The sequence below is a fragment of the Triticum dicoccoides genome, chromosome 4A (assembly GCF_002162155.2).
Source record: "Triticum dicoccoides isolate Atlit2015 ecotype Zavitan chromosome 4A, WEW_v2.0, whole genome shotgun sequence".
Lineage (NCBI taxonomy): Eukaryota > Viridiplantae > Streptophyta > Magnoliopsida > Poales > Poaceae > Triticum > Triticum dicoccoides.
In genome coordinates this window covers 720,003,509-720,027,296 of record NC_041386.1, presented here as the reverse complement: position 1 = coordinate 720,027,296, position 23,788 = coordinate 720,003,509, and the positions used below count along the sequence as shown (strand labels likewise).

Here is a 23,788-nt window from a genome sequence, read left to right as displayed (position 1 = left end):
ATGTTGGTCCTCTTCCTTCAAAAAAAAAGAACATGACTCAAAATCAGCAGAGTTGATGCTTCGGACGACCTCCTTACAGTATGATGCAGTAAATATGCGGTTCAGAACGAGATCTTTAGCCATGCAAAAGCTTATCGATATGCCATTGCTCTAATTAAGATAGTGCCTCCACAAGATCAGGATCCACGGTGCCTCCACAAGATCAGGATCACCTAATACCCAAACACATCGTTACATATTGCACTCGAGTAAAGAGTGCCTCTTACTTTAAAAAAAAAGGTGCCTCCAGGAGTCCTCGCTGCCACATACACCATAACTGCTTATTATAGGTGCAATCGAAAAAAAACAGCATATTATAGGTGACATGTGTCAATGATGTACAAGATCAGCCATGGTCAAATACAGTATAGCAAGTCGCTACAAAAATACTTTTCCATATACTAACCGTATGTAACTCTTTTTTAGGATCACTAATCGGGGAGCCCCTATGTCTCGCTTTAAGCGAGACAGGGGGGATGCGCTCGCGTCGGGGCGAGCCCCAGACGGGCCCGTCCAGCCGCGCGGGAGTCACAGCCTGTTTTTTTCTTTTTGTTTCCTGTTCACATTTTTTTGTACTTTCCTTTATACTTTAAAATATTATACTTCAAAAGCACATTAGTTTTTTAAATGTGTTAAAAAGTGTTGAAAAAAAATTTGAAATATATAGAGCATGTATTCAAAAAATGTTAAATAAGTATTAAAAATATTGAAGAAGTATTTAAAAATGTTGATAGGTATTATAAACATTGAACGAGTATATGAAATATATTGAACAAGTAGTTAAAAGTGTTGAAAAAGTACTTGAGAATATTGAATAAGTATTAAACATGATGAACAGGTATTTGAAAAATGTTGAATATGTATTAAAAAAATGTTGAATGAGTATATAAAAAATGTTGAACAAGTATTTGAAAATATTCAATAAGTATTAAAAATATGGAAAAACTATTTGAAAAAATGTTGAATAACTAGTAAAGTGTTGAACAAGTATTCAAAAAATGTTGAAATAGCATTCGGACAATGTTGAACGTGTATACAAAAAATTTTGATCACTTGTTACAAAAACTTTTTTTGACATGTACGAAAATGTACAGTGAAAATGAAAAAAATAGAAAACAAAGAATAAAAATAAAAAATAAAATAAAAAAATTAAAAAAAAAGAAGAAAACATTTGGAAAGAATGAAAAAAATGAAAAGTAAACTAAAAATGAGAATAAAAATAAAGAAAGAAATTAAGACAAGAAAAACAAATAAAACGAAGAAACAAATAAAAATAAAAAATGGAGAAGAAAAAAAGAACGAAAAAGTGAAAAAAGAAAAAAAAACAAATAATGTCGAAGAAAATGGGGAAAGGAAATGAAATAGGACGCGCCCAGCTACTTTGTGCCGCAGTTATAACCCGCCCAGCTACTTTAACATGAGGTTGATTCTAGCCTAGTGGCTAGGAGCGTTGCACACCTGCTTGAGACCAAGGATCGAAGGGTTACCACTAGTCCCGCTTAATGCGAGAAATAGACCCTGATCGAATCCCGGTCCCCCAATTTCTTCTGTCCTGTTTTAAACACTACTTCTGATGTTTTTTTCAAAACACTTTGCGCATAACGGGACGGCCCCGATACTGTACTGCTCGACGCGAGAGATACCACTAGCTTGGCTTAATGCGAGAAATAGACGCCGCGACCAGGGATCGAATCCCGGTTCCCCCATTTTCTTATGTCCTTTCTTAAACATTGCACGCGTGATGGGCCGGCCTGATACTTTACCTCTCGACGCGAGAGTTACCACCAGTCTCGCTTAACGCGAGAAATAAACGCCGCGCACTAACTGTATGTAACTAACTCAACCAGATTAGCCATCACAGTGTGTAATGGGCCGACCCACGGCACGCGACAGAGTCGAGCATCCCGTCGGACTCGCTAGAAGCGAGATATAGATGCCCTCGCCAGGCTGCAGTTGCGGGGAGTTCGCCGGCGTTCAGTTCCGGCTCGTCGGCTTCGCTTGCGACGCCGAGGATTAGGTGAACCCGTTCTCCCTTCCACTTTCACTTCCACGCCCGAGGAGGTACATAACTTGTCTGTTTAGGCGTCCCTCTCACATCGCTCCCCCCGCGAGCGACCAAGGCGGCAACCCTAGCCGCCGGCGCTTTAGGTTCCCCCACCCCTCTTATCCCCTCGCCGCTGCCGGTCTGCGCCGCCGGCCAAAGCCCGGTAGGTGCTGGTGGCGGCGGGGCCCCATCTCCTCCTTGCGCGAGGGCTCGGCGCGGGCAAGCGTCCTGGACGGCAGCGTCGCGTTCATCCGGGCCGCGGCGGCGCGCGGGTAGGTCCGGCGGCGGTGCTGCGGTGCCTCGTCCTGCGCGTGGAGGGCTGGACATGGCGGGGGTTGTGGAATCACCCGGAGGCGACACGGGCGACTTCGGTGTGGGATTCGCGAGCAGCAGGTAGGGCGACGCCCCTTGCCAATGCGGCGGCAGCCAGATCCACGTCCGGCATGGTGCTCCGCCCCTCGGTGGAGTCTATGCCTGGAGATGGGCGACGGAAGCCGCGGATCTGGCGTCCCGTCCAGATCTTCCCCAGTGTGGCAACCGGTGGCGCGTGGAGGACCGGTGAGGGGCGGCTGTAGGCTCCCTGCCGGCGTGCCGACGACGGCTTTGGTCTTCATGGCGAAGCTCCGTTCGGTTTCAGTCAGCTGCGAGATCGGGGGGTGGGGGCGTGATTTCCGATGAAAATCGCGCCGACTACAGTCATGGCGGACGATGGCGCCGTCTATGATGTCGTTCCCTTCTTGAGGCATCGTTGTTGTAGGTCATGGCGCCCCACTCGTGATGCTCCAGGGGAAACCCTAGATCTAGGTCTACCGGATCGGACGATGATGGCACCTTCGATGCCGTTGTCCCTCCTTGGGGCATTGTTTTGGAGCACGTCTAGCTGGAGGGGACAAGAGGAGGAGCGGTGTTACATCTATCGGCGATGGGCGCGTTTGGAGATGGACTAGCGCAGGAGGATGAAGTTGTCTGGCGTCATGGTGGCGTTGGTAGCAGAGAGGCCTGGCAAGATCGGTGCATCAGTTCTGCTCTGAGGATGGACCGAGAGAAGATGGAGGTGACGACCCTTGCAGCGTGCGGTGCTCACTGGGAGTGTGCCAGACCGGTGTGGGACCTAATCCAGGTAGTGGCTTGGATAGGACACCCGGCTTTAGATGTTAGGCCTTGGTGCGATGTCTGTCTGGTATTAGGCCCGGAGATTCGGCACGCCTTCATCAAGGGGATACGAGTAGCAACAACGTTGCCAAGATGGTGGCTTCAGTCTTATTGATGTATCAGCTTCTATGATTTTTGTGAATAATTAATAATATGACTGCATGCATCATCTAGATGCAGAGGCCGGAGGTACATCCTCCTTTTCTATTTTTTTTTTTAAACTTCCCCTTCTCCCGCTGCTGGGATTCCAACGTCAAATCAACACCAGAGTGGTGGGCTGAGCTGCGATCTGGGGATGGGATTGGCAAGGGCAGCAATCGATTTAGCGCATATCACTAGGGTGCCGTGCGGAGGCATCGATCGACGGCACGGCAGTGCCAGTTGATTGCTAATATGACAATGTGCTTGCATAGTACAAGTAAACAAGTTAATTTTTCCAACGGAAAATTGAAATCGCAAAGCTAATACTCCCTCCGTCCCAAAATAAGTGTGTCAACTTTATACTAACCTTAGTAAAAAGTTATACTACTATGTTTGAGACACTTATTTTGGGATGGAGGGAGTACCATATATGTGTAGCCACATAGGATGTTACATGTGGAAAAGATACAATGGTCATATAGCAGGCAAATACGGACGGATGAAATTCAGTTTGCCAACTTGCACAATAGCTTTGCATCCCCAGTTTCCCATAGGATCGTAAAGTTAATATCACCTATTCATACACACATGGGGTGTGACATGTCAAAGATGGAGCAGTGGTATGTGAATGAAATTCAATTTTCTAAACTTGGTGAGTAGCTTTGCATCCCCAATGTCCCATCTAAAACTTCCCATGCCGAGCAGAGTACAGAAACAGAGGCAATCCCCGTAACAGAAAAGACAAAATATAGGGTGGCAGCAGCAAACAGAGGATGCCCAGTAGACATCTTATCATGGTGCCATGAGTATCCAAACTGTTGGAGTTTAAGAAAATAGGATTTGTGATCAATTGTCAAACGCCAATTGTCATCAATCCCAATTGATAATCATGTTTATAAAAAACAGAGAGCTCAGAGAAGTACTAGTAAACAAAGCAAGATTGTATTCATTGACTGGCAATAGCAGGTGCTCTGCGTTTTCATTTATGTAGGGAAAATTGTTGTGTCAGAGAACATAAAAGAGTAAAACTACAGTTGGACTTTAGTACAGCTGAATAGCATTAGGATTGTGTCCCATATAGGCCTGATTTCTAAGGATTTTTAGCATTATGTGTGACCTCATGGAAATTTCCTAACGATTAGATTGGACATGGCATCTCAATCCTATAAACTGAATACGCACTAAGACAACAAAAAAATAGACGTCGCAGACCCAGTAAGTGGCATGGGTTACAGGTGATGTCATAAGATAGGTTCCTCAATAGATTAAACATCAGAACTAGATGGTCACACAAACACATAACATAAGTTCCCTCAACAAAGATAGATGGTCACCCAAACACATAAAACTAGGAAAGCTTGCGCTGTTAGCGGTGTGCTCACAGCACCGTTGATACAGCACAGCAAATATTCTACACCCAAATCAGTAGTACACCAGCTTTAGGTTTGCGCCATGTTGTACAACACCACAACTCGCAGCTACTTAAAATACTCCCACTGGAACTTAAAACAGAAAAATGAAACACAGAGAGTACTAGTAAACAAAGCAAGTACCTTCTATCAATGTAATGATACGCAAGCTTTGCGTATTCGTGAAAAAAAAAGCAAGTACTCTGTGTTCACAATTTCAGGGCTTCCCATCAGATTGATCATCCATTCCATGATCTTGACCACACAATTGACAATCATCTGGGCTAGTAGCTGTCACTTGTAATTTCTATCTGAGATCTTGCTCCGTCACCTCCGTTCCACCGACAACCACAAGATACATGGCAATCCTCTGCCATCCCGGAAGTAAAAAACATCAGGAGGTAACTAGCAGCATACTTGGAAGGTTCAGCGTGATGATCAATTGCAGCATAACAATATATTCAGCTAATTAGCTGTAGCATCTTCTGCAGGGTAGTGTAATGGATCTTCCACGCCTTCTGCCCTGCGGAATGGATATGTACACAGCATTAAGATTATGGTGAGCACTAATTTCTTTCTACTAGGCTACTTCAAATTAAAAAAAACAATATATTTTTTATGTGTACATCAAACAGCAATGCACCTAATAACACAACACTGAACTGGTGTAACTGTTTTATATGGTATCAACTACCAATCAAACTCTAAGAAGATCTGAGTGGTACCTGTATAGCGTCAGAAGGCACCAACCTGAGCGAGGTCAAAGGTGGCGCAGAATGAACGAAGCAGAGCGAAGATCATCAACCAGAAACTTGTCATTACCGCAGATCAACTTCGCTGTTAGAGGCAAGAAAACAAAGGGATAAGGTAGGTGGATTAATTATTAATTGTATTAAAAACGTCATTAGTGGATATCTACTACCACAAAACGAAACAGAAATTAGCTAGCTGACCTGTCACTCCCTCCTGCTGCTGCTGCCTGATCAGAAAGAACAGTTGATGATTCTTCCACCTGGACGACGGCATCACCCAGATTTTGGTTGGACACTCGCAGCACAGGACGGTTGGGGTGTGAGTTCACTTCCCCCTGCAGCACACCAAGACGTGCCACTTGGCCACTGCCTCGAAATTCAATATCCTTGATCTTTGGAAGGTGCTTGATACCAACAATCCCTACAGAGGGAGTGCCCCATCCCATTTTTATCTCTGCAATGTGGGGCAAGGTGCCCTCCTCAAATTTCACCTCACTCAGCCCATGCTTAAATTGCATATCGAGTATTCTGAGACTCGGGAATGCTTCCGCCACAAACACTAGCTTTTGCACAACAATAAAATCAACAATAATATCAAGGAGCATGAGGTTGGGCAGTGCTCCTAGCATCTCCATGGTTCTTTCTTCTACCTTTAGTCCGTTCCAAAAGAACTTAATCTTCACCAAATGCATCAGACTTCCGACCCAGTTGGGCATCTCTGGAATCTCTGCAGGATATCCATACAACTTGAGGTTCCTCAGGAGGGGAGGAGCAAAGTGAACAGAAGCCAGCCACTTGAGATCTTCACCATCCACACGGAGGGAATAAAGGTAAGAGAGCTTCCCAATGGCCTTCCAGAATAGCTTGCATTTTTCCTCGGTGGCCCCTTTCGTAGTCACTCTTAATTTCTTCAGTTGTGTAAGCTCCCCAAGCTCTTCAATTGCTCTGCTGCTAGTTCGTTTGATGTCCACGTACTCTAGTATCTGCAACTCTTTCAAGTTACTGATTCCTTTAGGGAACTTTACACCATGGCTCTTCGGAAGACCAAAACCAGTAGTGCACATCATAGGTAGCTCCGCAAAAAATTCAGCACGCAGGGCATGATCAGAAGCCAAAACAAGGGGCATACACACTATATTGCACCAGCGTTCGCAACCGTCTTCCTGGTCAAAATAATTGGAATACCTCTGGTTCCTACACCGGAGCGTCCGAAGACCTTCAAGTTTACCAATCTCAGTTGGTAGTGTTGTAATGCAACTGTATCCCAAGTCCAAACTCTGCAAGCCTTGTAACTTCCCAATAGATGCTGGTAGTTTGTGCATATTTAAGCATAAATAACGAGGCCTTAAAGTCACATATTTCAAGTGGCGCAGCGACACTATGTTGTTGATGTCTTTCTGCCTGACAACGAAATGTCCATCTTCTAGGTCCAGGGCTCTAAGCATTCTCAGCTTAGATGGAAAAAGTGAATTTGATGGCTCCATGGATCTCTCACCAAACATGGTTAATGATCGAACGTGGCTACAATCCACGCCTAATTTTGGGCACTTACTACCATGGTATGCTACATGACGGAAGTTTCCCTCTGCTACGGTAGTTGCATTATCTCCTGCCAAGTACACAAAATTTTCTTCCCTAGATATCGAGACCATCACATCACGCATGATATCATGGACTCGACAACTCTTAACATGTCCTTCTATGCTCACTTTTGAGGGCTGAATCATGCTTCGGTTGATCAGCTCGATGAAATAACTTATTCCAACATCTTCGATGTTTACTCCAGCTCTGGCTCTAACAAGCCCCTCTGCTATCCATCTATCTACCAAACGCCTCCTTTTGATTTCAAAATCCTCAGGAAAGATGCTTAGATAAAGAAAGCATGACTTGAGATGAGACGGCAAGTTATTGTAGCTTAGAGTAACTATCCTCCTCATTGCTTCTAGGCTAGGGTTGCTCTCAAGCTCTGATGGGATTTGTGTATAGATACTTTCCCACTCTGCTGCCTTTTTGTTGCCAAGCATGCCTCCTATAGTGAGTATAGCCAGCGGTAGACCACCACACTTCTTTACTATTTTTTTGACCACTGCCATCATTTTCTTATCATTTTTCATGTCTTCCCGTTTTTTCCCACTCTTTCTTAGTAGCAAATTTGTGGCATCCTCTATTTGCAGGTGCTTAAGGTGGTAGATAAGTGATTCTGAAGTGCACTGCGCAGCCAAGCCCACATCTCGTGTTGTTACTATTATTCGGCTACCTTTATTGTTTCTAATAGGAAAAGCAATAAATTTGATCCAATTCCAAGCATCTATGGTCCACAGGTCATCAAGAACAATAAAGTATCTCTTGTCCTCTAGCTTTTCTCTGAGGTAGTTGGCGAGATGCTCTACTTGCACTGCCTTCTGTTCAAGTTCTTTCAAGCATTTCGTCAGTGACTCGGTACCCAAAAGTTGACTTATCATCTCCTTGAGCATCTCTATCTTCGAAAATGACTGTGAGACTGTGACCCATGCACAACAAGCAAATTTATTTACAATATCTTCCTTGCTATCATATGCCTTCCTTGCTAGAGTAGTCTTGCCTAAACCGCCCATGCCAACGACACATATCACCTTGGAAAGACCATCTCTGGAGTTAACATCCACCATCTTAATCAACTCCTCTTTAGGCTTAACAAAGCCCACAAGCTCTGCCTCATCAATGTTACCAGCTGAGTGGCTACGAACATCTTCCATGCTGGCATTCACCTCATCAATGTTGCTGGAGGTATCAGTGTTGATCAAGTTATAACGTGCATTCCTATTGCTCACTTCTTCAACTCTTGCTTTGAGATCACGGATTTGGCTGGCAATCCGATACCGATCTTTCAGCTTAAGCAGCCGTCGAGAACGGCTCTGGCTTCCCACATGCACCATAAATTCATCAAGACAATTCTCAATACCATATGCTAGATCTCTTACTTGCTCTGCCCACACCTTCAGTAGCATGTTTTTGTTCTTTGTTTTCTCGGCAGCCACAAGGAATGCTTGCATCATCTTGAGCTCATCTTTTATGAACCTAATTAACACGGTTTCTTAGAACAACTGGGTTTACTGCCATTTTACAGCTCACATATAGGAGGGGAATAACTCCTACTTCGATTGGTAAACAACGATATTTATGACAGATGAGATGTATATTCACAACTAGGTACATGGGCTAAAAGAAGCATCCAGCCATTTTATTGTAAAAATAAAAATAAGCTAGCGCGGTCCAACGCTCCTACATGCATGGATGCATAAACATGCCTCTCATCAACTAGTACAAACAAAATCGACCTGACAAAAGGAACACCGGCGCCCGGACGAGAATTCAGAAGTACATACCAGATGTCCTTGCGGACGCCAAGGAGGAGGCTCATCTCGGTGGCCGCAGCGGTTGCGGCCATGCTGATGGCGCCCCCCAGCATGGATCTCGCCATGCTCACCACCGTCTCCGCCATCTCTAGCTCTTTCCGTCCGCCCTTCCTTCCTTTCACGACTCTCAAGTGCTACAAGGCCGGCCGGCGTGGGTGTTGGTAGCTTTGGTAGGATGCTCTGCGCGCTCAGGCTGCTTACTTTGGAGAATAGCTAGGTTGGTGGCCGACATGACACGATAACATATAAAGATGCAAAGCAAAAAGAGGCTTGCTCTACCTGTTAGTACACGCAATTAAAGATGCAAAGAAGGAAGGAAGGAAAGTAGTCCTCGCCAGGGCAATTTGCATTTCGCAGAGAAGAAAGACATGGCAATGGCATAGGGTATCACCAAGGAAAGCATCACTCAAGAAGCGTCCCCAAAGCTAAAAGTATCGCAGAGGAGAACCTTTAGTTTCTACCAACTTTAATAAATTTGTGCATATCCAAAACTGAATAGTATGCGTTTTTCACACGCAGAATCTTATTCCACGTTCACCTCATTTGAGTTGTCAACGTTTCACACAGAGTGTGCGCTCAACTTATTTTGTTCTCCTCTGGTTCAAGGATGTGTTTCTCTGGGTTTTCTTCCCTTTTCCTTGTTCTCTTCAGTTTTTATTTTACAATTTTTCTTTTGTTTTGTGTCTTTTAATCTTTTTCATCTAGTTTTTGCTTTTGCTTTTGCTTTTTTCCTTTTAAGTCATTTCATAAATATAATTCTTGCATACACATGAATATTATTTGAATCTGTGATGGCATTTTTTTTTCTAATACACGACAATCATTTTTAAATGAATATTGTTCTTCAATACATGAGGCACGATGGCCATTTTTTAAAATACATGATGAGCATTTTATAATATGCAATGAAAATTTGTCAAATGCATTTAAAACACTACAATATTTGTTTTAGTATTTAAGCTTATTTTGAGGATACTTATTTATACATGCATAATGCAGGGATCGAGGAGAGCTCCCGTGTCGCTCCTCGCAGCGGCCCGGGAGAAAACCTAAGCCGCCGCCGCCACCCCACCCACCACACCCTACCCCCCCTCGCCGCCGCCGGAGGGCGCCGCCGGGCAAAGCCCGCGCGGCGTCAGCGGCGGCGGGGCCTTCCTCATCCTGCGAGGAGCACGAGCGGCGCGGGGGCGGCTTGCCGATGCAGATGGGAAGTTCGGCTTGGCACAGGCGTGCTGCTGGCTACTTGCTGGAGGTGCGGTCACCGGTCCGCGCGTCAGCGGGAGGGCGTGGCTCCGCTGCTTTTTCGCGCGGGGCTGGGCGGATCTTGTGCGGTGGCCGCGAGGCAGAGAGGAGGTGAGGTGCTGCGTGCCTGCGGGCGCGGTCACCGCGAGGCGGAAGGGAGGCGAGGTGCTGCGCACGTGCGGGCGAGGTGCAGTGTGCAGGCCGGTGGCTCACTGCCGCGGCGAGCGCCCTTGGCGGTGGTGTGGCGGGCCCATGCAGATCCGGCTAGCTGGTGGTCGGGGTTGCAGCAGACGACGGCGGATCTGGCGAGCATGCTGGGGCTCGTGTTGGTGTGGTGGTGGCGTGAGGTTACGGTCGTAGTGCCGACGGGCGGGCTGGTCTGATCTGGGCCCATCCAGGACACGGGATTCTTAGTTCGTGCTCACGGATCTGCAAGTAGGAGGTCGCCGAAGTGGAGGCTCCGGGGCGAGGCGGTGTTGGGCGGCATGCCAGCCGTGTGGATGGCGGTACACGGCCGATGGTGCGTGCGAGGGTGGCTGCAGCTGATGCACGGGTTGGATCTGGCTCGTGTGGTTGTGGTATGGCTCGGGTTGGTGGTTGGAGGTGCAGCGTCGGGTGAAGACCTTGCTGCCGGTTTTTGGGCCGGGGCAGGCGACGGTGACGCCTGCAGGCATCGCTTCCTTCTTGAAGACGACGCTAAGGCGTTCCTGCTCGCTCCACTACGCAAGGATGCTCGAGGGAAACCCATGATCCCCTGGGATCGGACGATGATGGCGACGTGTGTCGCACCCCTTGAGGCATCGTTTCAGGAGCTCCTTACCGGCCAGGGGGACAAGTGGTAGATGGGGATATCGCTCGCGCTGCTTGGTCGTGTCCGTCCGGCAATGAGGGCGGTTTGGCTTCTGTGGCAACGATGATAGTGGTGAGCATCATCGGAGGCGTGGCATTGGTCGTGGTAGTCGACTCTTCTCCGACGTGTCGGTAAGATTACCTCGGATGCTTGTTGCTGTGAAGTCGAAGCTATGGTGTGGGGCACCGGTGGTGTACGATGACAGGCGGCAGGCGGTTCGTTCGGTGATCTTTCGTGATGCCAACCTTGCTTTGTTCTTCATAGTTCTCCGTTCAAGTCGGAGTTGCATTGTCTTGCTGTGGGTGGATGGCGTTCCACTTTGTAAGAGTAGTGTTGTTCTGCAGCCAATAGGGTTGTCGTTTTTCTTTTTCTTTGATCTTCGGATCCTCCCCATGTTGTTCTTCCGCTGCTTTCTGCTAAATCTAATCGAAGCCAGCAATTTGCTGGTTCTTTCAAAAAAAATGTGATTTTTATAAAATATTACATACATGTCAAATTATCATAAAAATATTCATGAATTAACAAAATATTTTTGTAAATTGTTCATGAATTTTATTTTAAAGGATTTTAAAATATTTTAACGAATTTAAAAATATATGTAATCATGAAATAGAAAAATGTCAATGCATTTAAAAAATATCTGTGTATTTAGAAAAAACAGGTCGGACTCCGCCTCCATGGCCTCGGAAAGCCGCTGGCGCATGAGGTCTGCGCGCTCACCCACCTTTTACCATGTCTCTCCTGTGGTTCAATCTAAAGCTTAGTCAATCAGTGGACCAGGCAGCAGCTGCCCTGCCTTACAACTCAACACAGTCTAAGCTAAGTGCTCGGTCTTTCTCATGATCATGGTGAAGCTGCCCTGCCGCTGGAAATTCCCACTTTTTCGTTTAGTGATGAAGTGGACTTGTAGCGTGCTGATTTTCTTCACAAGTCTGAACCCCTAACGGCACTTGGCTGATGAGCGTGCAGTTATAGTGGCTTGGTTATTGGACAGGACCTGTACGCCGGGCGATTTTAAATTCTAAATCAAATCATTGTGGATTTGTGGTCTCGGATAGCCGATAAGATCCCTGTTTGTATCTCAGTCAGTCTGCTGACTGCCCAGTTCAGCATCCAGGCTCCCCGCGGTCTAAGAAACTGCCGACAGTTTCCAAACATGGTCACTGACTATGGATGGAAAATACTACTGCTCATTCCAAAATAAAACTGTGGATGCCGGATAACGTCGCGATGCCTTTTTGCTGGTAAACTGTAATTTGCAAAGCGAACCCGATGAAAATCGCAGAGTCCATAGGGCAGCAGGCCTATTGTTTCATCAACTCAAGTTGGTAGAAAATGGATAAGGACAGATGCAATCATCATTCTCTGTTTACAAACAAGCGCAGACATAGTGGCAGCAACAAATGGAGAGCAATCAATCATCTCTAGGAAAACAGAGTACTAGGAAACAAAGTAAGTCTGCATTCAAAATTGAAGGTCTTTCCATCAGGTTGACCATCTATTCCATTCCATGGTGTTCCCTAAGAACCCAATTTTTCATCTGGGCCAACACTTGCAACTTGTAAACATTCTGAGATGTCAAAATGGCGTCGCAGCTTGCTACTCCCCTTTCATTGCATTGAAACCCGAAGATCAATGCACTCCTCTTCCATTCACAGAGTAGAAACGTTGAGGTCCCTCTCAGCTTCACCTTGCACCATATTAGAGGCTGCCTGCCAGCAGAGAGAACTTGGATAGCTGAATGTAATGGCCAATTGCAGCTTAACAGTACGTATATGCGGCTTGATTGGTAGCAACATCTTGTGTGGTGTGGCTCATTGCATTTTCCAATGTTGTCTCCCCAGCTGAGAACAAATATAGGGCATTAATTACTAGTATACATATCATCAGCAGATGCATGTTCGGAACCTAAAAACGGCACCAGGAACTGTATGTATATGGAAAATCAAACATGCCAACAACGAAAAAGGAGCTGAACTGACCATTTATGGTGTGATCACAGTTCACACTTTAGAACATTCAGTTTCCTTTTCAAGCACTGGATGGCTGAAATGTTTTGTTCACTTCAGCTGCAGAGGCATGCACCCTGCTCAGACCTCATGTCTGAGAGTTGCTCCAGCTCCTCCGTAATATCAATATTCCTGCAAATTTGAAATACTACGACATTGAGAGCACTAATTTCTCCCCAGCATATACAATTATAAAACTGAAATACAGAAATAAAAGGAGGTTAGCCGGTGCCCACGGCCCACCTCTGGTACTTCCATGGCACCTTCCTCCAGTTGGCTCCTTGCTATTATACAACCTTCAGCAGAAAATCAGGTAATCCACTGCCATAAGTCACATTAATTGCATCATGAGTTTAATGATGCCATGCTCCAGCTTGTCCCAGGTTGAGAAATCCTAACTTCCTGCAAAGTGTGTCAACAAAAGGGGTGCTTCAAATTATAAAAGACATGAGGAGGTAGCCCCATTGGTAATGGTGAGAGTCTAAGAGACCAAACTGTGAAACTGATCATATGAAAAAGAACTAGTTCTGTTTGTAGACGACAGATACAGTGCAGATTGTATGGCCTAATAATTTTGGGTTTATGTTTAAAGAAGAGAGTGTTATTTCCTTCTTTTGTACAAAAACAGGGGACATATAAGCTGAAAGGAAAATCTAAGCAAAAAACAGGGGATATAAAAAAAATAGTCACCTGCAGGCTGCAGGAAGTTCCCACTTTTTCTTTTAGTGATGATGAAGTGGGCTTGTAGCTGCTGATTTTCTTCACAAGTCTGAATTCCTAACGGCACTTGGCTGATGATCATGCAGTTATACAGCGGCATGGTTATTGGACGGGCCTGTATGTGTACAGTACGTCATCTTGGGTGGTAAAACAACAAGACAGAGAGATATTAATTCTGAATGTAGAAAGTAGCAATTAGCATTCCATTTGCTGTCGACTAGTACTGGACGAAAGAGAAGTTATCTGACCTGTCTATGCTCTTCGTCGGGGTCGGCATTCTCCAGTGCACAATCTTATACAGTAAGCAGGTGTCGTCATTCTACAGTTATGATTCAGTGCCAAATATAGCATGGCATCATACAAACAGAGACCCATGGGCAAATAAAGCAAGTCTCTATTGATAATTAGCAAGCGATCATTATGATTATCCTCTGAACATTGCAAGATGCAGTCAATTGATGTTCGAGCTGCAACCGGAAGCGGAAGGAGTCCAAGAAAATAGGATTTGACACCACGTCGATCAACTCCATGGTGAAGAACTGATTTGACATCTGGTCCTCTGGAAATGATGCTGTAGCTTGCTCCAAGATCACGGGAGCATTGGATTGGAAGAGACAGTGTTCGCCCAACCGTTAATTCTGCCTGAAAGAATGCAGGGGTTGTTAGCGTCATCATCACTGCATCTTTAGAATGAATTCTACTGATTAACCTGTCTAGCATCGAGGTTAAAAGGAAACACATTCAAGAATGTTGTGTGCATAGTAAAGAAGCATACAGAAACAATCTGGCGTATCTTGCAGCTGAATCTGAATGCATATACAGAGCACTGGTTCATTTCATCAATCCTAGATCTAACAGTTTGCCACCCAGTAGATGACCAAGGAGGCCTTGATATAAACAGGGGTACGTGTGAATATATGTGTTCACAGGCAAGAATACATTTTTTACATTGCCAGGAACTGTAAGTACAGAACATGTAACATGGTGGCTACATAAAACAGAAGTAGATGTGGCATGCTTAAAAATCCGAGCCCGTGCTATGCCTATATATAATCAGGTGCAGCTTAAAAATACGTGGGCACATACTGAAAGGAACAAGATAGCTAGATATCCGATCGACTAGATTTTGGAGAAACCTAATCTGAGCCAACACAAATAAGAAAACAGAGCAAGATTTGAGTTGTACCTGCAGAGTGTTGCTTGTGGTGGAAGTGGCAGGAGACTTGCTCGGATTAAGTCAGCACGAATTGTAAGTGTAAAGCAGATCGTCTTGGCTGTTAAACACACAACAAAGAAAAGACGGAGTACAAATTAATTAGCACATCACACTCTATAGCTACACTATATATGGACTAGTATTAATTAAACGAAAGAGAATCAATTAGCTGACCTGACGTTTGGCGTCACCACCGCATGGGATCGTGAGCTCGCTGATGCACAGTCAGGATGGAGAGATGATGATTCCTCCGTTGCTTCTTCCACTTGGACGACGACGCCTCCCAGGTCGTGCTTGTTCCGCTCCTCCTTGAGTCGCAGCACGGGACTGTTGGGGTGTGCGTCCACTTCACTTTGCAGCATAGCAAGCTTCGCCACTCGACCATTGGAACCAAGTGCGATATCCTTGAGCTTTGGAAGCTGGTTGACTCCAATAATTCCTGATGCCAATTTGCACCAACTGATATCAATCATTACCAGCTGGGGTGAGGTGCCATCCTCAAATTTGATCTCTCTCAGTTCTTTCACATAATCAATTTCAAGCTTCTTGAGATTTGGGAATGCTCCCGTTTTGAACGCCAACTTCTCCCCAATATAAGAGTCATCTCCAAGACGAAGGCGCATGAGGTTGGGAAGTGGCCCTAGCATTTCCATGAGTTTACCTTCTTCCTTTATTACGCTGCCGCACAAGTAAAGTTTGACCAAATGCACCAGATTGCCAACCCAGCCAGGAAGCTCTCCAAGGCATCCATACAGCTTCAGACTCCTCAACAGGGGAGGAGGAGAGGAAACAACATGCACCCAATCGAGTGAGCCACCAACTGAAAGGGAGCGGAGGCAAGTGAGCTTCTGAATGGCATCACAGAGTACCCTGCATTTCTGCTTGGTGGGCCCTTCTGTTACCACGCTTAGTTTTCTCAGCTGCACAAGCTCACCTAGCTCTTTAATTGCTTTGCCACTGGTTCGGCTGATGTCCACGACCTCTAGTACTTGCAACTCTTTTAGTTTGCCAATTCCTTTTGGCACCCTCACACCAACTGACTCGGACCCACAGCTAGACCATGCCATGTGTAGGTCAGTAACTAACCTGGCACGCTCACTAGGATCTGCCAAAGGTGTGAACAACACGGGCCAACAGAATGTGCTCAACAAGCAATTCTTGGTGTCATTCAGGTCAAAGTATTCATAGGAATTATTTCTGGTACAACGAAGACTGTGTAGATTTTTGAGTTTACAAATCTCAGTTGGCAGTTCTGTAATATAACTGTCTCTAATGTTCAAAGTGCGCAACCCTTGCAATCTCCCTATGGATCTAGGAAGTTTATAAATATGTGAATACCCTGCTGGGTAAGAAAAATTCAGATACTTCATGTGGCGAAACAATCCTATGTTGCTGATATCCTTTTGTGTGACTTGAAACTGTGCATTTTCTAGATCCAAGGCCCGGAGCATTCTCATGCCAGGTGAACAAACTGAAGGTGATGGCCGCAATGGTCTCTCACCAAACACAGTTATTGACCGGACGTGGCTCCAATCCATATCTATCTTTTGGCACATGCTACCATGGTATGCTACATGTCGGAAGGTCTCCTCCATAGCACCCGTTACATTATTTCCCACCACATGCACAAAATTTTCATCTCTAGAAACTGAGATCATGACATCACGCACAATATCGTGGACTCGACAGCTCTTAACAACTCCTTCTATGCTCACTTTTGAGGGTTGAATCATGCTTCGGTTGATTAGCTCGGTGAAATAACTTATTCCAACATCCTTAATATTTACTCCAACTCTGGCTCTAACAAACCCCTCAGCTATCCACCTCTCTACCAAACGGCTGCTTTTGATTTCAAAATCCTCAGGAAAGATGCTTAGATACAGAAAGCATGATTTGAGATGAGACGGCAGCCAGTTGTAGCTCATAGTAACTATCCTCCTCATTGCTTCAAGGCTAGGGTTGACCTCGAGCTCTAATGGGATTTGTTTATAGATATTTTCCCATTCTGTTACCCTTTTGTTGGCAAGCATGCCTCCTATAGTGAGTACAGCGAGTGGTAGACCACCACACTTCTTTACCATTTTGTTGACCACTATCATCATTTCCTTGTCATTTTTCATGTCTTCCTGTGTTTTCCCAGTCTTTCTTAGTAGCAAATTTGTGGCATCCTCTATTTGCAGGTGCTTAAGGTGGTAAATAAGTGATTCTGAAGTGCACTTCCCAGCCAAGCCCACATCTCGTGTTGATACAATTATTCGGCTACCTTTGTTGTTCCTAATAGGAAAAGAAAAATCTTTGAACCAATTCCATGCATTGATGGTCCACAAATCATCAAGAACAATAAAGTACCTCTTCTGCTCTAGCTCTTTCCTGAGGTACATGCCGAGATCATCTACCTGCACCGACTTCCCTTCAAGATCTTTCAAGCATTTCCTCAGCGAGTCGGTACCCAAAAGTTGCCTAATCATGTCCTTGAGCATCTCTATCTTGGAAAAGGACTGTGAGACGGTGACCCATGCACAACAAGAAAATCTATTCACGATATCTTGCTTACTTTCATATGCCTTCCTTGCAAGAGTAGTCTTGCCTAAACCGCCCATGCCAACGAGAAATATCATCTTGCAAAGACCATCTCTGGAGTTGACATCCACCATCTCAATCAGCTCTTGTTTAGCCTTAGCAAAGCCCACAAGCTCTGCCTCATCAATGTTGCTAGCTGAGTGGCTGCGAATATCTTCCGTGTAGGAATTCACCTCATCAATGCTGCTGGAGGCATCAACGGTGATCAAGTTGTAGCGTGTGTTCCTGCTGCTCACCTCTTCTACTCTTGCTTTGAGATCACGAATTTGGCTGGCAATCCGATGGCGGTCCTTCAGCTTAAGCAGCCGTCGAGACCTGCTCTGACTTCCCACATGCACCATAAACTCATCAAGGCAATCCTCGATGCCATATGCTAGATCTCTTACTTGCTCGGCCCACACCTTCAGTAGCAAGTCTTTGTTCTTCGTTTTCTCAGCAGCCACTAGGAATGCTTGCATCGTCTTGAGCTCGTCTTTTATGAACCTGCCAAACAAATTAAGTTGATGAGAACAACTCATGTTGTCATTCTGGCATTTTGCAGTGTGTTGGAACAAATGCAACAGAGCAGAGCACATATAGGTTGGACGCCATGTTTCTTGTGAAGGAAGGCAAGATCTAGAGCCTAAAGCACACATCAGAACCAAGAACCCCAAGAAAGGACGCACAAAGATTCGATTTATTTTTCTGGTCCCATAAAATATTTCTTGGCTGGTTTTTAATTTATATTTTGTTGCCTCACAAATCGCAAGCAGAACAATAATTTTGCCATTTGCTATTTTCATCAAGAGAGAAATATGCAACAGATCAGAACACATGACATGCACAGGTAACACGTTTGCCATATTTCCATCAGGAAACGAAGGGCAAGATCTAAAGAAAGGTTCAAGTATTTTTCTGGTCCCATGGACTATTTCTTGGGTGATTTTTCAGTACTTTTTTGTTGCCTGATGGATGCATGATTTGTCATTCGCAGTAACAAGAATGTAGTAGAATACTAGCTAATCATAGAGAGAAATCAACTTCCTAATCCGGTGAATGGCTCCAAGGAAATAGAGCAGAGTACTACTAGTGTAGCGGAAAGCAGTGGGTGCTTTGACATACCAGATGTCCTTGCGGACGCCGATGAGACGGCTCATCTCGGTGGCAGCGGCGGAGGCGGCCACGCTGATGACAGCGCCCAGCATGGATCTCGCCATGCTCACCACCGTGCTCGCCATGAGCTCCGGCCGACGTTGCTATCTGGCACTAGATTAGAATGCAGACTGCAGAGTGCTCTCGATCGGAGTGTGGAAGAGAAGAGATAGGTACGAGCGTTTACTTGACTCTACACTTCTGCAGTCTCCTCCGCCCCTGGTCCAATAATTGAATCGCAGTGCATTGCCATTGCATTGAGCCGACGATATACTCAGTAGCCACTGCTGCAAAATAGTGCTCCCATTGGGGTTTGTGCATGAACGGACAGCAACAGTGGGTGCACTAGTGGTGCTGCTCAGTGAGTTATTCCCACACCGGCCGCTTGCATTTCTAGCTATAATTTCCACTATGTTTTGTTTTCCTTTTTCTTCTCCTTTTCTGTTTGCAAGCTCAAATGGTGTCCGTTGGTTTTACATACATATAGTTATTCGGAAAAAGCAAATTAAGTACTTATTGTAGAGCAGAGAAACAGCATAGAGCGTAGTGGGAATCTTACTATTTTACTCGTGACCAAATAAAGATGAGTAATAATGAACTGAACTGGCCCAGCTCAACCGGCTATGGATAGCTTCCAACTTTACTTCACATCAACTTTACTTCAGTGTTTTGAGTTCACACGGTCTGGCACTATTCATAACACGGGATTACCGGACGCATGAATGGGGTGCTTGTTCACCTAGGTATTTATTCACCTAAATGACCCTTTTTTGCCCTTAAGCGCATCATTGGCCCCGCGGAAAACTTATTTGCTTGTCTTGGCCCCCTCAAAATGACTTTTTGATAGACACGTTCTCTAGAGGAGACATGTCAAGCCGCTTGCCGTCTTTGACCGTCAACATTCAACGGTCGTCGGTCAGCAAGCCGATATGGCACCCCACAGACACGGCCTTCCGATAGACGTTATAGTGTTCGACAAACGATTTGTCGGGTACACCTCACTCTTACCGGCCAATCCGTTAGTCGTGTTGGCCGAACAGCTTGTCACGTCTTACCAATGGACGCGTATATTTTCTTCTTTCTCATTGTAGCACCCTCCTTTGGATACAATGAACTACCACTGTATTCGGATGGAAGGCCGCACAGGTCAGCCCAGGAGATCACTCTGGCGTGTGGTTTTTACGATCCATGTGTAACGGTATATACAAGCCATTTCATAAAAGGGTGATTTATAGATCTAAGTAACGTTACATCATGAACTAACATGCTCCAAGATCAACATTGTGTTGAGGCATGACTGCAGCGGAAGCTTCTACAATGGTAGCGGCACGGTCGTAGCGTGGCTCCATTCTATAGGGATCTGACTGGGTTACTCTGTCACCTAGTGTCGCATTGACTCTGTCTCCTTAATTGCTTCGTACCTTGCCATGTTAAAAGCCATGTTCAAATGTACTCGCAAGCCAAAACCTCATAAAACCACCCAAGCTACACTCCAAGTTACTCAAGCATGAGATTGCCCTCACACCAACAATCATCAACCACAACCTGATACGAACTTCTACCAACTCTTATCTACTGAAGTAAAATAGTGGTAACACTATAAAGCTTAACTGGCAAATAGCTATTGTAACCATGATAAGCTTAATGTCTGTCCACTGAGGTGATCATTCTACGCTCTAAATACAAACTTAGGGCGATCACAGCTAGACTAAAGTCATTCCCAAGAAGGTGATCACTTAGTCTAAAGTTATTCTTCAAATATTCCCAGTTTTATTATTATTATGATTCACTTTGTTACCTCATCAATCATCTTTCATACCGAGCTCACTAGCTCACAGTCACACTCCCAAATGGAACCATCTTCATCCTACACCTCTTGTGGATTAATAAACCTTATGTCATCACATGGTCAAAAACATAAACCTTATGTCATCCACTTGAGAGAATTTGTTGTTGTCCTACGAAACTCTGCACTTGGAGCCTCAACAAAGTCTACAAGAATAAAGTTATGTAGTAAACATCAATAGGCAGGAGGGAAAACTTGCACATTGACTGCTAGGCAATTACTCCTAAGAGGGACTAAATTGCCAAAAAAATAATCAAACAAAGCCATGTGGGATCTAGTTTCGTAGAGCATGTCGCAAGGATTCCAACAGTGAAAGCGGATCTTAATTCAGATGTTCTTTTCAAAAGTTATGGCTTGTTAAATTTTTGAAAATCGAAATAAAATATGTTCACAAGTTTTCGCATGGGTGCTTTTGGATACACGTTTTGAACCGAGCAGGTGTATGCTTTTTTTCCTTTTCCTTTGCCCGCTATCAGGGGGGGACAAGGAGGAAAAGATATGCTCCAATTTGTTTGATGAGACATGAATTTACTAGGAAGGGAAGGCTACCACAAAGCACAAATGAGCCAAGGATTGCTCCCGAGACACATCCCGCAAAAATTGATCCAACTTTTGGAATATTAAATTCCACTTCTCCCCTTTCTAATATCTCTAGCTACGTAACCACCTTGTTGTAGAGCTACTAATGTGTACCGCCCTTTCCTGTGTAGTTGTGATTATCTCAATATTGTCGCTACCTTCCATCCCTGGAAACACGTGAACTACACCTATCCACATGTTTCATATTATTTCTCAAGATGATGTGTTTCCAAATACTTCCCATTCATATTTCTCAGTGGATTGATCCAACTCATTGTTCTTGTCACCGTTATCTCGCTTGGGATCCTTGACTCCATATGTGTTCTTTGGCCGCTATTACTATCCTGATAACATAAAGGCTACAGGAAGACCACGGGGTAGTGTATCTTTTATAGACTGATGAAGGCTCGTGGGGACATTAGCTATATACTCATTCATTCATTTTTGGAGTTTGCACCGTACTTGAGCCTTAATTGCCCTTTCTTTAAAGAGGTTTGGCTACAAATGTGTGCTCTGCTACTACTTCTCCGGCTCACCTCGTCCTCTACACTCAACACTGAGTTGCCAAGCTTGTGGGAGACGAGCATACACTAAAAATCAGAACAATGCTCAATGTTATAGCATCAAATACCATCTGAATTTGTGGAAGGAGTGACATGCTCGAATCTACATCAACACTACCCTCACCCCTTTAGTCATGAGATGGCCTTAAAGATTCCAAATGACATGTTATCTTTGTATGCACTAACAAAATAGCCTACTGATTCCAGCAAACAATATGTCCTACAACACTACGATTATCTGTTGCTTCTAGCCATTCATGTTTGCTTCGACTGAGAGAGGAAGGCCATCATTGTAGTCCGTGACACAACAAGGTTAATGAAGATGGCTCTAAATATAATTCCCTCCTGCTCAAAGTGTCGAAAAAGGACTTCAGATTGGAATTCCTCGTTCCAATCGAGGTGGCGCATCTCGATTCTTCAATAAATACATATGATGTTTTTGGGGGTATGTACACGAAGTGCCACGCAGGCGTTGGAGGGGTACCAGGGGGCCCCACACACCCTAGTAGCGTGGCCTGGACCTGGGCGCGGGGGAGTGAGGGCCCGTTAGTCCCAGCAGCTGCCCTTTGCTTGTTCTTGGCTCCACTGTTTTCTCCTTATTATGAAAATCTCCATCGGGATTTTTTTCTAATTTTTATCGCTTCATAATTACATTTCCTTGTAAAATAAAAACAACAGTTGACACTCTCGCAATAATATGTTTTTTTGTGAATCTCGCAATAATATGTTGGTCTAAAGAGAGTGATAAAATGATGTATGACAATATGTATAAATGGTACAGAATATGGCACAAACATGACAAAAATTATAGTTAAGTTTGAAACGTATCAGTGGCGTGTGGTTCAAAGTATGATCGGTTGACAACATGTGTGATGTGTACTGTGTGTAAGAGGCACAAGATGCCTCACGTTGATGGTCTCACACTCCCGTGACTAGCCCTAGATGACCTGACACACACCCCACCCGCAGTTACACAGGAACAGACCCACACCCCTTTTTCAGCCGAGCAAGAGACACAACGATCCCAAGCACCCGCCCCCGTCCCTTTTTCGGTATAATGTAAAGAGGTTGTTAACATGCTTTCTCTTATCTTCCCTTTTCACATTAAATGTAAGAGTATAAAATAGATTTGAGCCGTTGATTTCATTAAGTAGTGAGTTTGATTAACTCTTACCTTGGTCTTGATTCTCAATTGCAGCAATAGGCTTTTGTGAGATGAAAACTGCTTGCAATCTATGGGTGGAGAAGGCAGAGAGGAAAATACTGAGGCATTTCTACAAAGTGAAATTTCTATTCTTGCCTTTTCAATTTAACCACCTTGTAGTATTATGTCCCTGATTCGTAGCACGACCTTCATGACCTCTACTGTTACCTTAGCGTTACCGCTACATGTGTCCTCAGAAATACGTTGCATAAACCTCTTTTTACATCGGAAGTGTTTGGCCACGATTCTGCTCCAGTTTGTTGTGTTGATTACTACTGGTAGCATGCAACCACTACAATCGCTTCGGTTAATACGCCCAACCAGGCATGCAACCTATTATAGAAGGGTATACATGCAACCAGTGAAATTGCTGCGATGAATGAAGTAAAAGCGTGTGCATGCAGTTCATTATGGTTGTGCCTTGGTCTTCTGTTTTAGCTTTCGTGACTTGTAAACCCAGACGGAGGGACTATATGATTTTTTTGAGAAGATGTGCTTCCATATGCCTCCCATCAATATTTCTCAACAAATTACATTGATCCAACCAATCACAATTTTCACTGCTATGTCCCTCTCTTTGGGGCCATGACTCTGTTTATGTGTTGTTTGGCTGCTAGTACTATACCGATAACATAGGTAGAGGCTACTCGATTCCGCGGTTTATAAGGGTGGGTCATGCTTAGAGCGAGAAATGTTGTTGAGCAAATTAGCGATCCATCAATTTATTTATGACCAAATCTTGGAGTCTACGTAGTACCCCAACCTTTATTTTTCCTTTCTCTAGAGAGGTTTCGCAACACACGTGTGGTGAGTGCTCTGCTCCATTTTCCCAGCCAACCTTCGCATGTACAATCAATACTGAATACCAATTCGTGTGGGACAGTATGAGATAGTGCATTTAGGTCATGTAAGCCAA

The 23,788-nt window shown here is 44.7% G+C and overlaps 2 protein-coding genes across 3 annotated transcripts; both read right to left on the bottom strand.

The window, feature by feature from the left end:
• Positions 1-4,637: 4,637 nt before the first annotated feature.
• Positions 4,638-9,124, bottom strand: LOC119288157 (putative disease resistance RPP13-like protein 3). 2 transcript variants are annotated; one of them, XM_037567784.1, is made up of 4 exons: positions 8,903-9,124; positions 5,739-8,594; positions 5,511-5,622; positions 4,638-5,308 (listed from the first exon to the last, which is right to left on the bottom strand). In XM_037567784.1, exons 1-3 carry the CDS (start codon positions 9,016-9,018, stop codon positions 5,604-5,606), a joined length of 2,991 nt encoding a protein of 996 aa, XP_037423681.1. In that variant the 5' UTR covers positions 9,019-9,124; the 3' UTR covers positions 4,638-5,308; positions 5,511-5,603. The 2 variants fall into 2 exon arrangements, with proteins under 2 accessions (XP_037423681.1, XP_037423682.1); XM_037567785.1 differs by having other exon boundaries at positions 5,536-5,622.
• Positions 9,125-12,366: 3,242 nt separating this feature from the next.
• Positions 12,367-18,884, bottom strand: LOC119288156 (putative disease resistance RPP13-like protein 3). Its single transcript, XM_037567783.1, has 8 exons — positions 18,651-18,884; positions 15,144-18,032; positions 14,940-15,027; positions 14,002-14,395; positions 13,724-13,868; positions 13,277-13,435; positions 13,007-13,165; positions 12,367-12,868 (listed from the first exon to the last, which is right to left on the bottom strand). The coding sequence occupies exons 1-3, from the start codon at positions 18,764-18,766 to the stop codon at positions 14,991-14,993; spliced, it is 3,042 nt and encodes a 1,013-aa protein (XP_037423680.1). The 5' UTR covers positions 18,767-18,884; the 3' UTR covers positions 12,367-12,868; positions 13,007-13,165; positions 13,277-13,435; positions 13,724-13,868; positions 14,002-14,395; positions 14,940-14,990.
• Positions 18,885-23,788: the final 4,904 nt, after the last annotated feature.

Bases quoted from the DNA above. Each gene is read 5' to 3' on its own strand.
- LOC119288157 (XM_037567784.1), bottom strand. From the start codon at position 9,018: ATGGCGGAGACGGTGGTGAGCATGGCGAGATCCATGCTGGGGGGCGCC. The intron at 8,595-8,902 runs GTATGTACTTCT...CGTGTTAATTAG, and splicing joins GGCGTCCGCAAGGACATCTG to GTTCATAAAAGATGAGCTCA.
- LOC119288156 (XM_037567783.1), bottom strand. From the start codon at position 18,766: ATGGCGAGCACGGTGGTGAGCATGGCGAGATCCATGCTGGGCGCTGTC. The intron at 18,033-18,650 runs GTATGTCAAAGC...TTTGTTTGGCAG, and splicing joins GGCGTCCGCAAGGACATCTG to GTTCATAAAAGACGAGCTCA. The intron at 15,028-15,143 runs GTCAGCTAATTG...TGTGTTTAACAG, and splicing joins GTGGTGACGCCAAACGTCAG to CCAAGACGATCTGCTTTACA.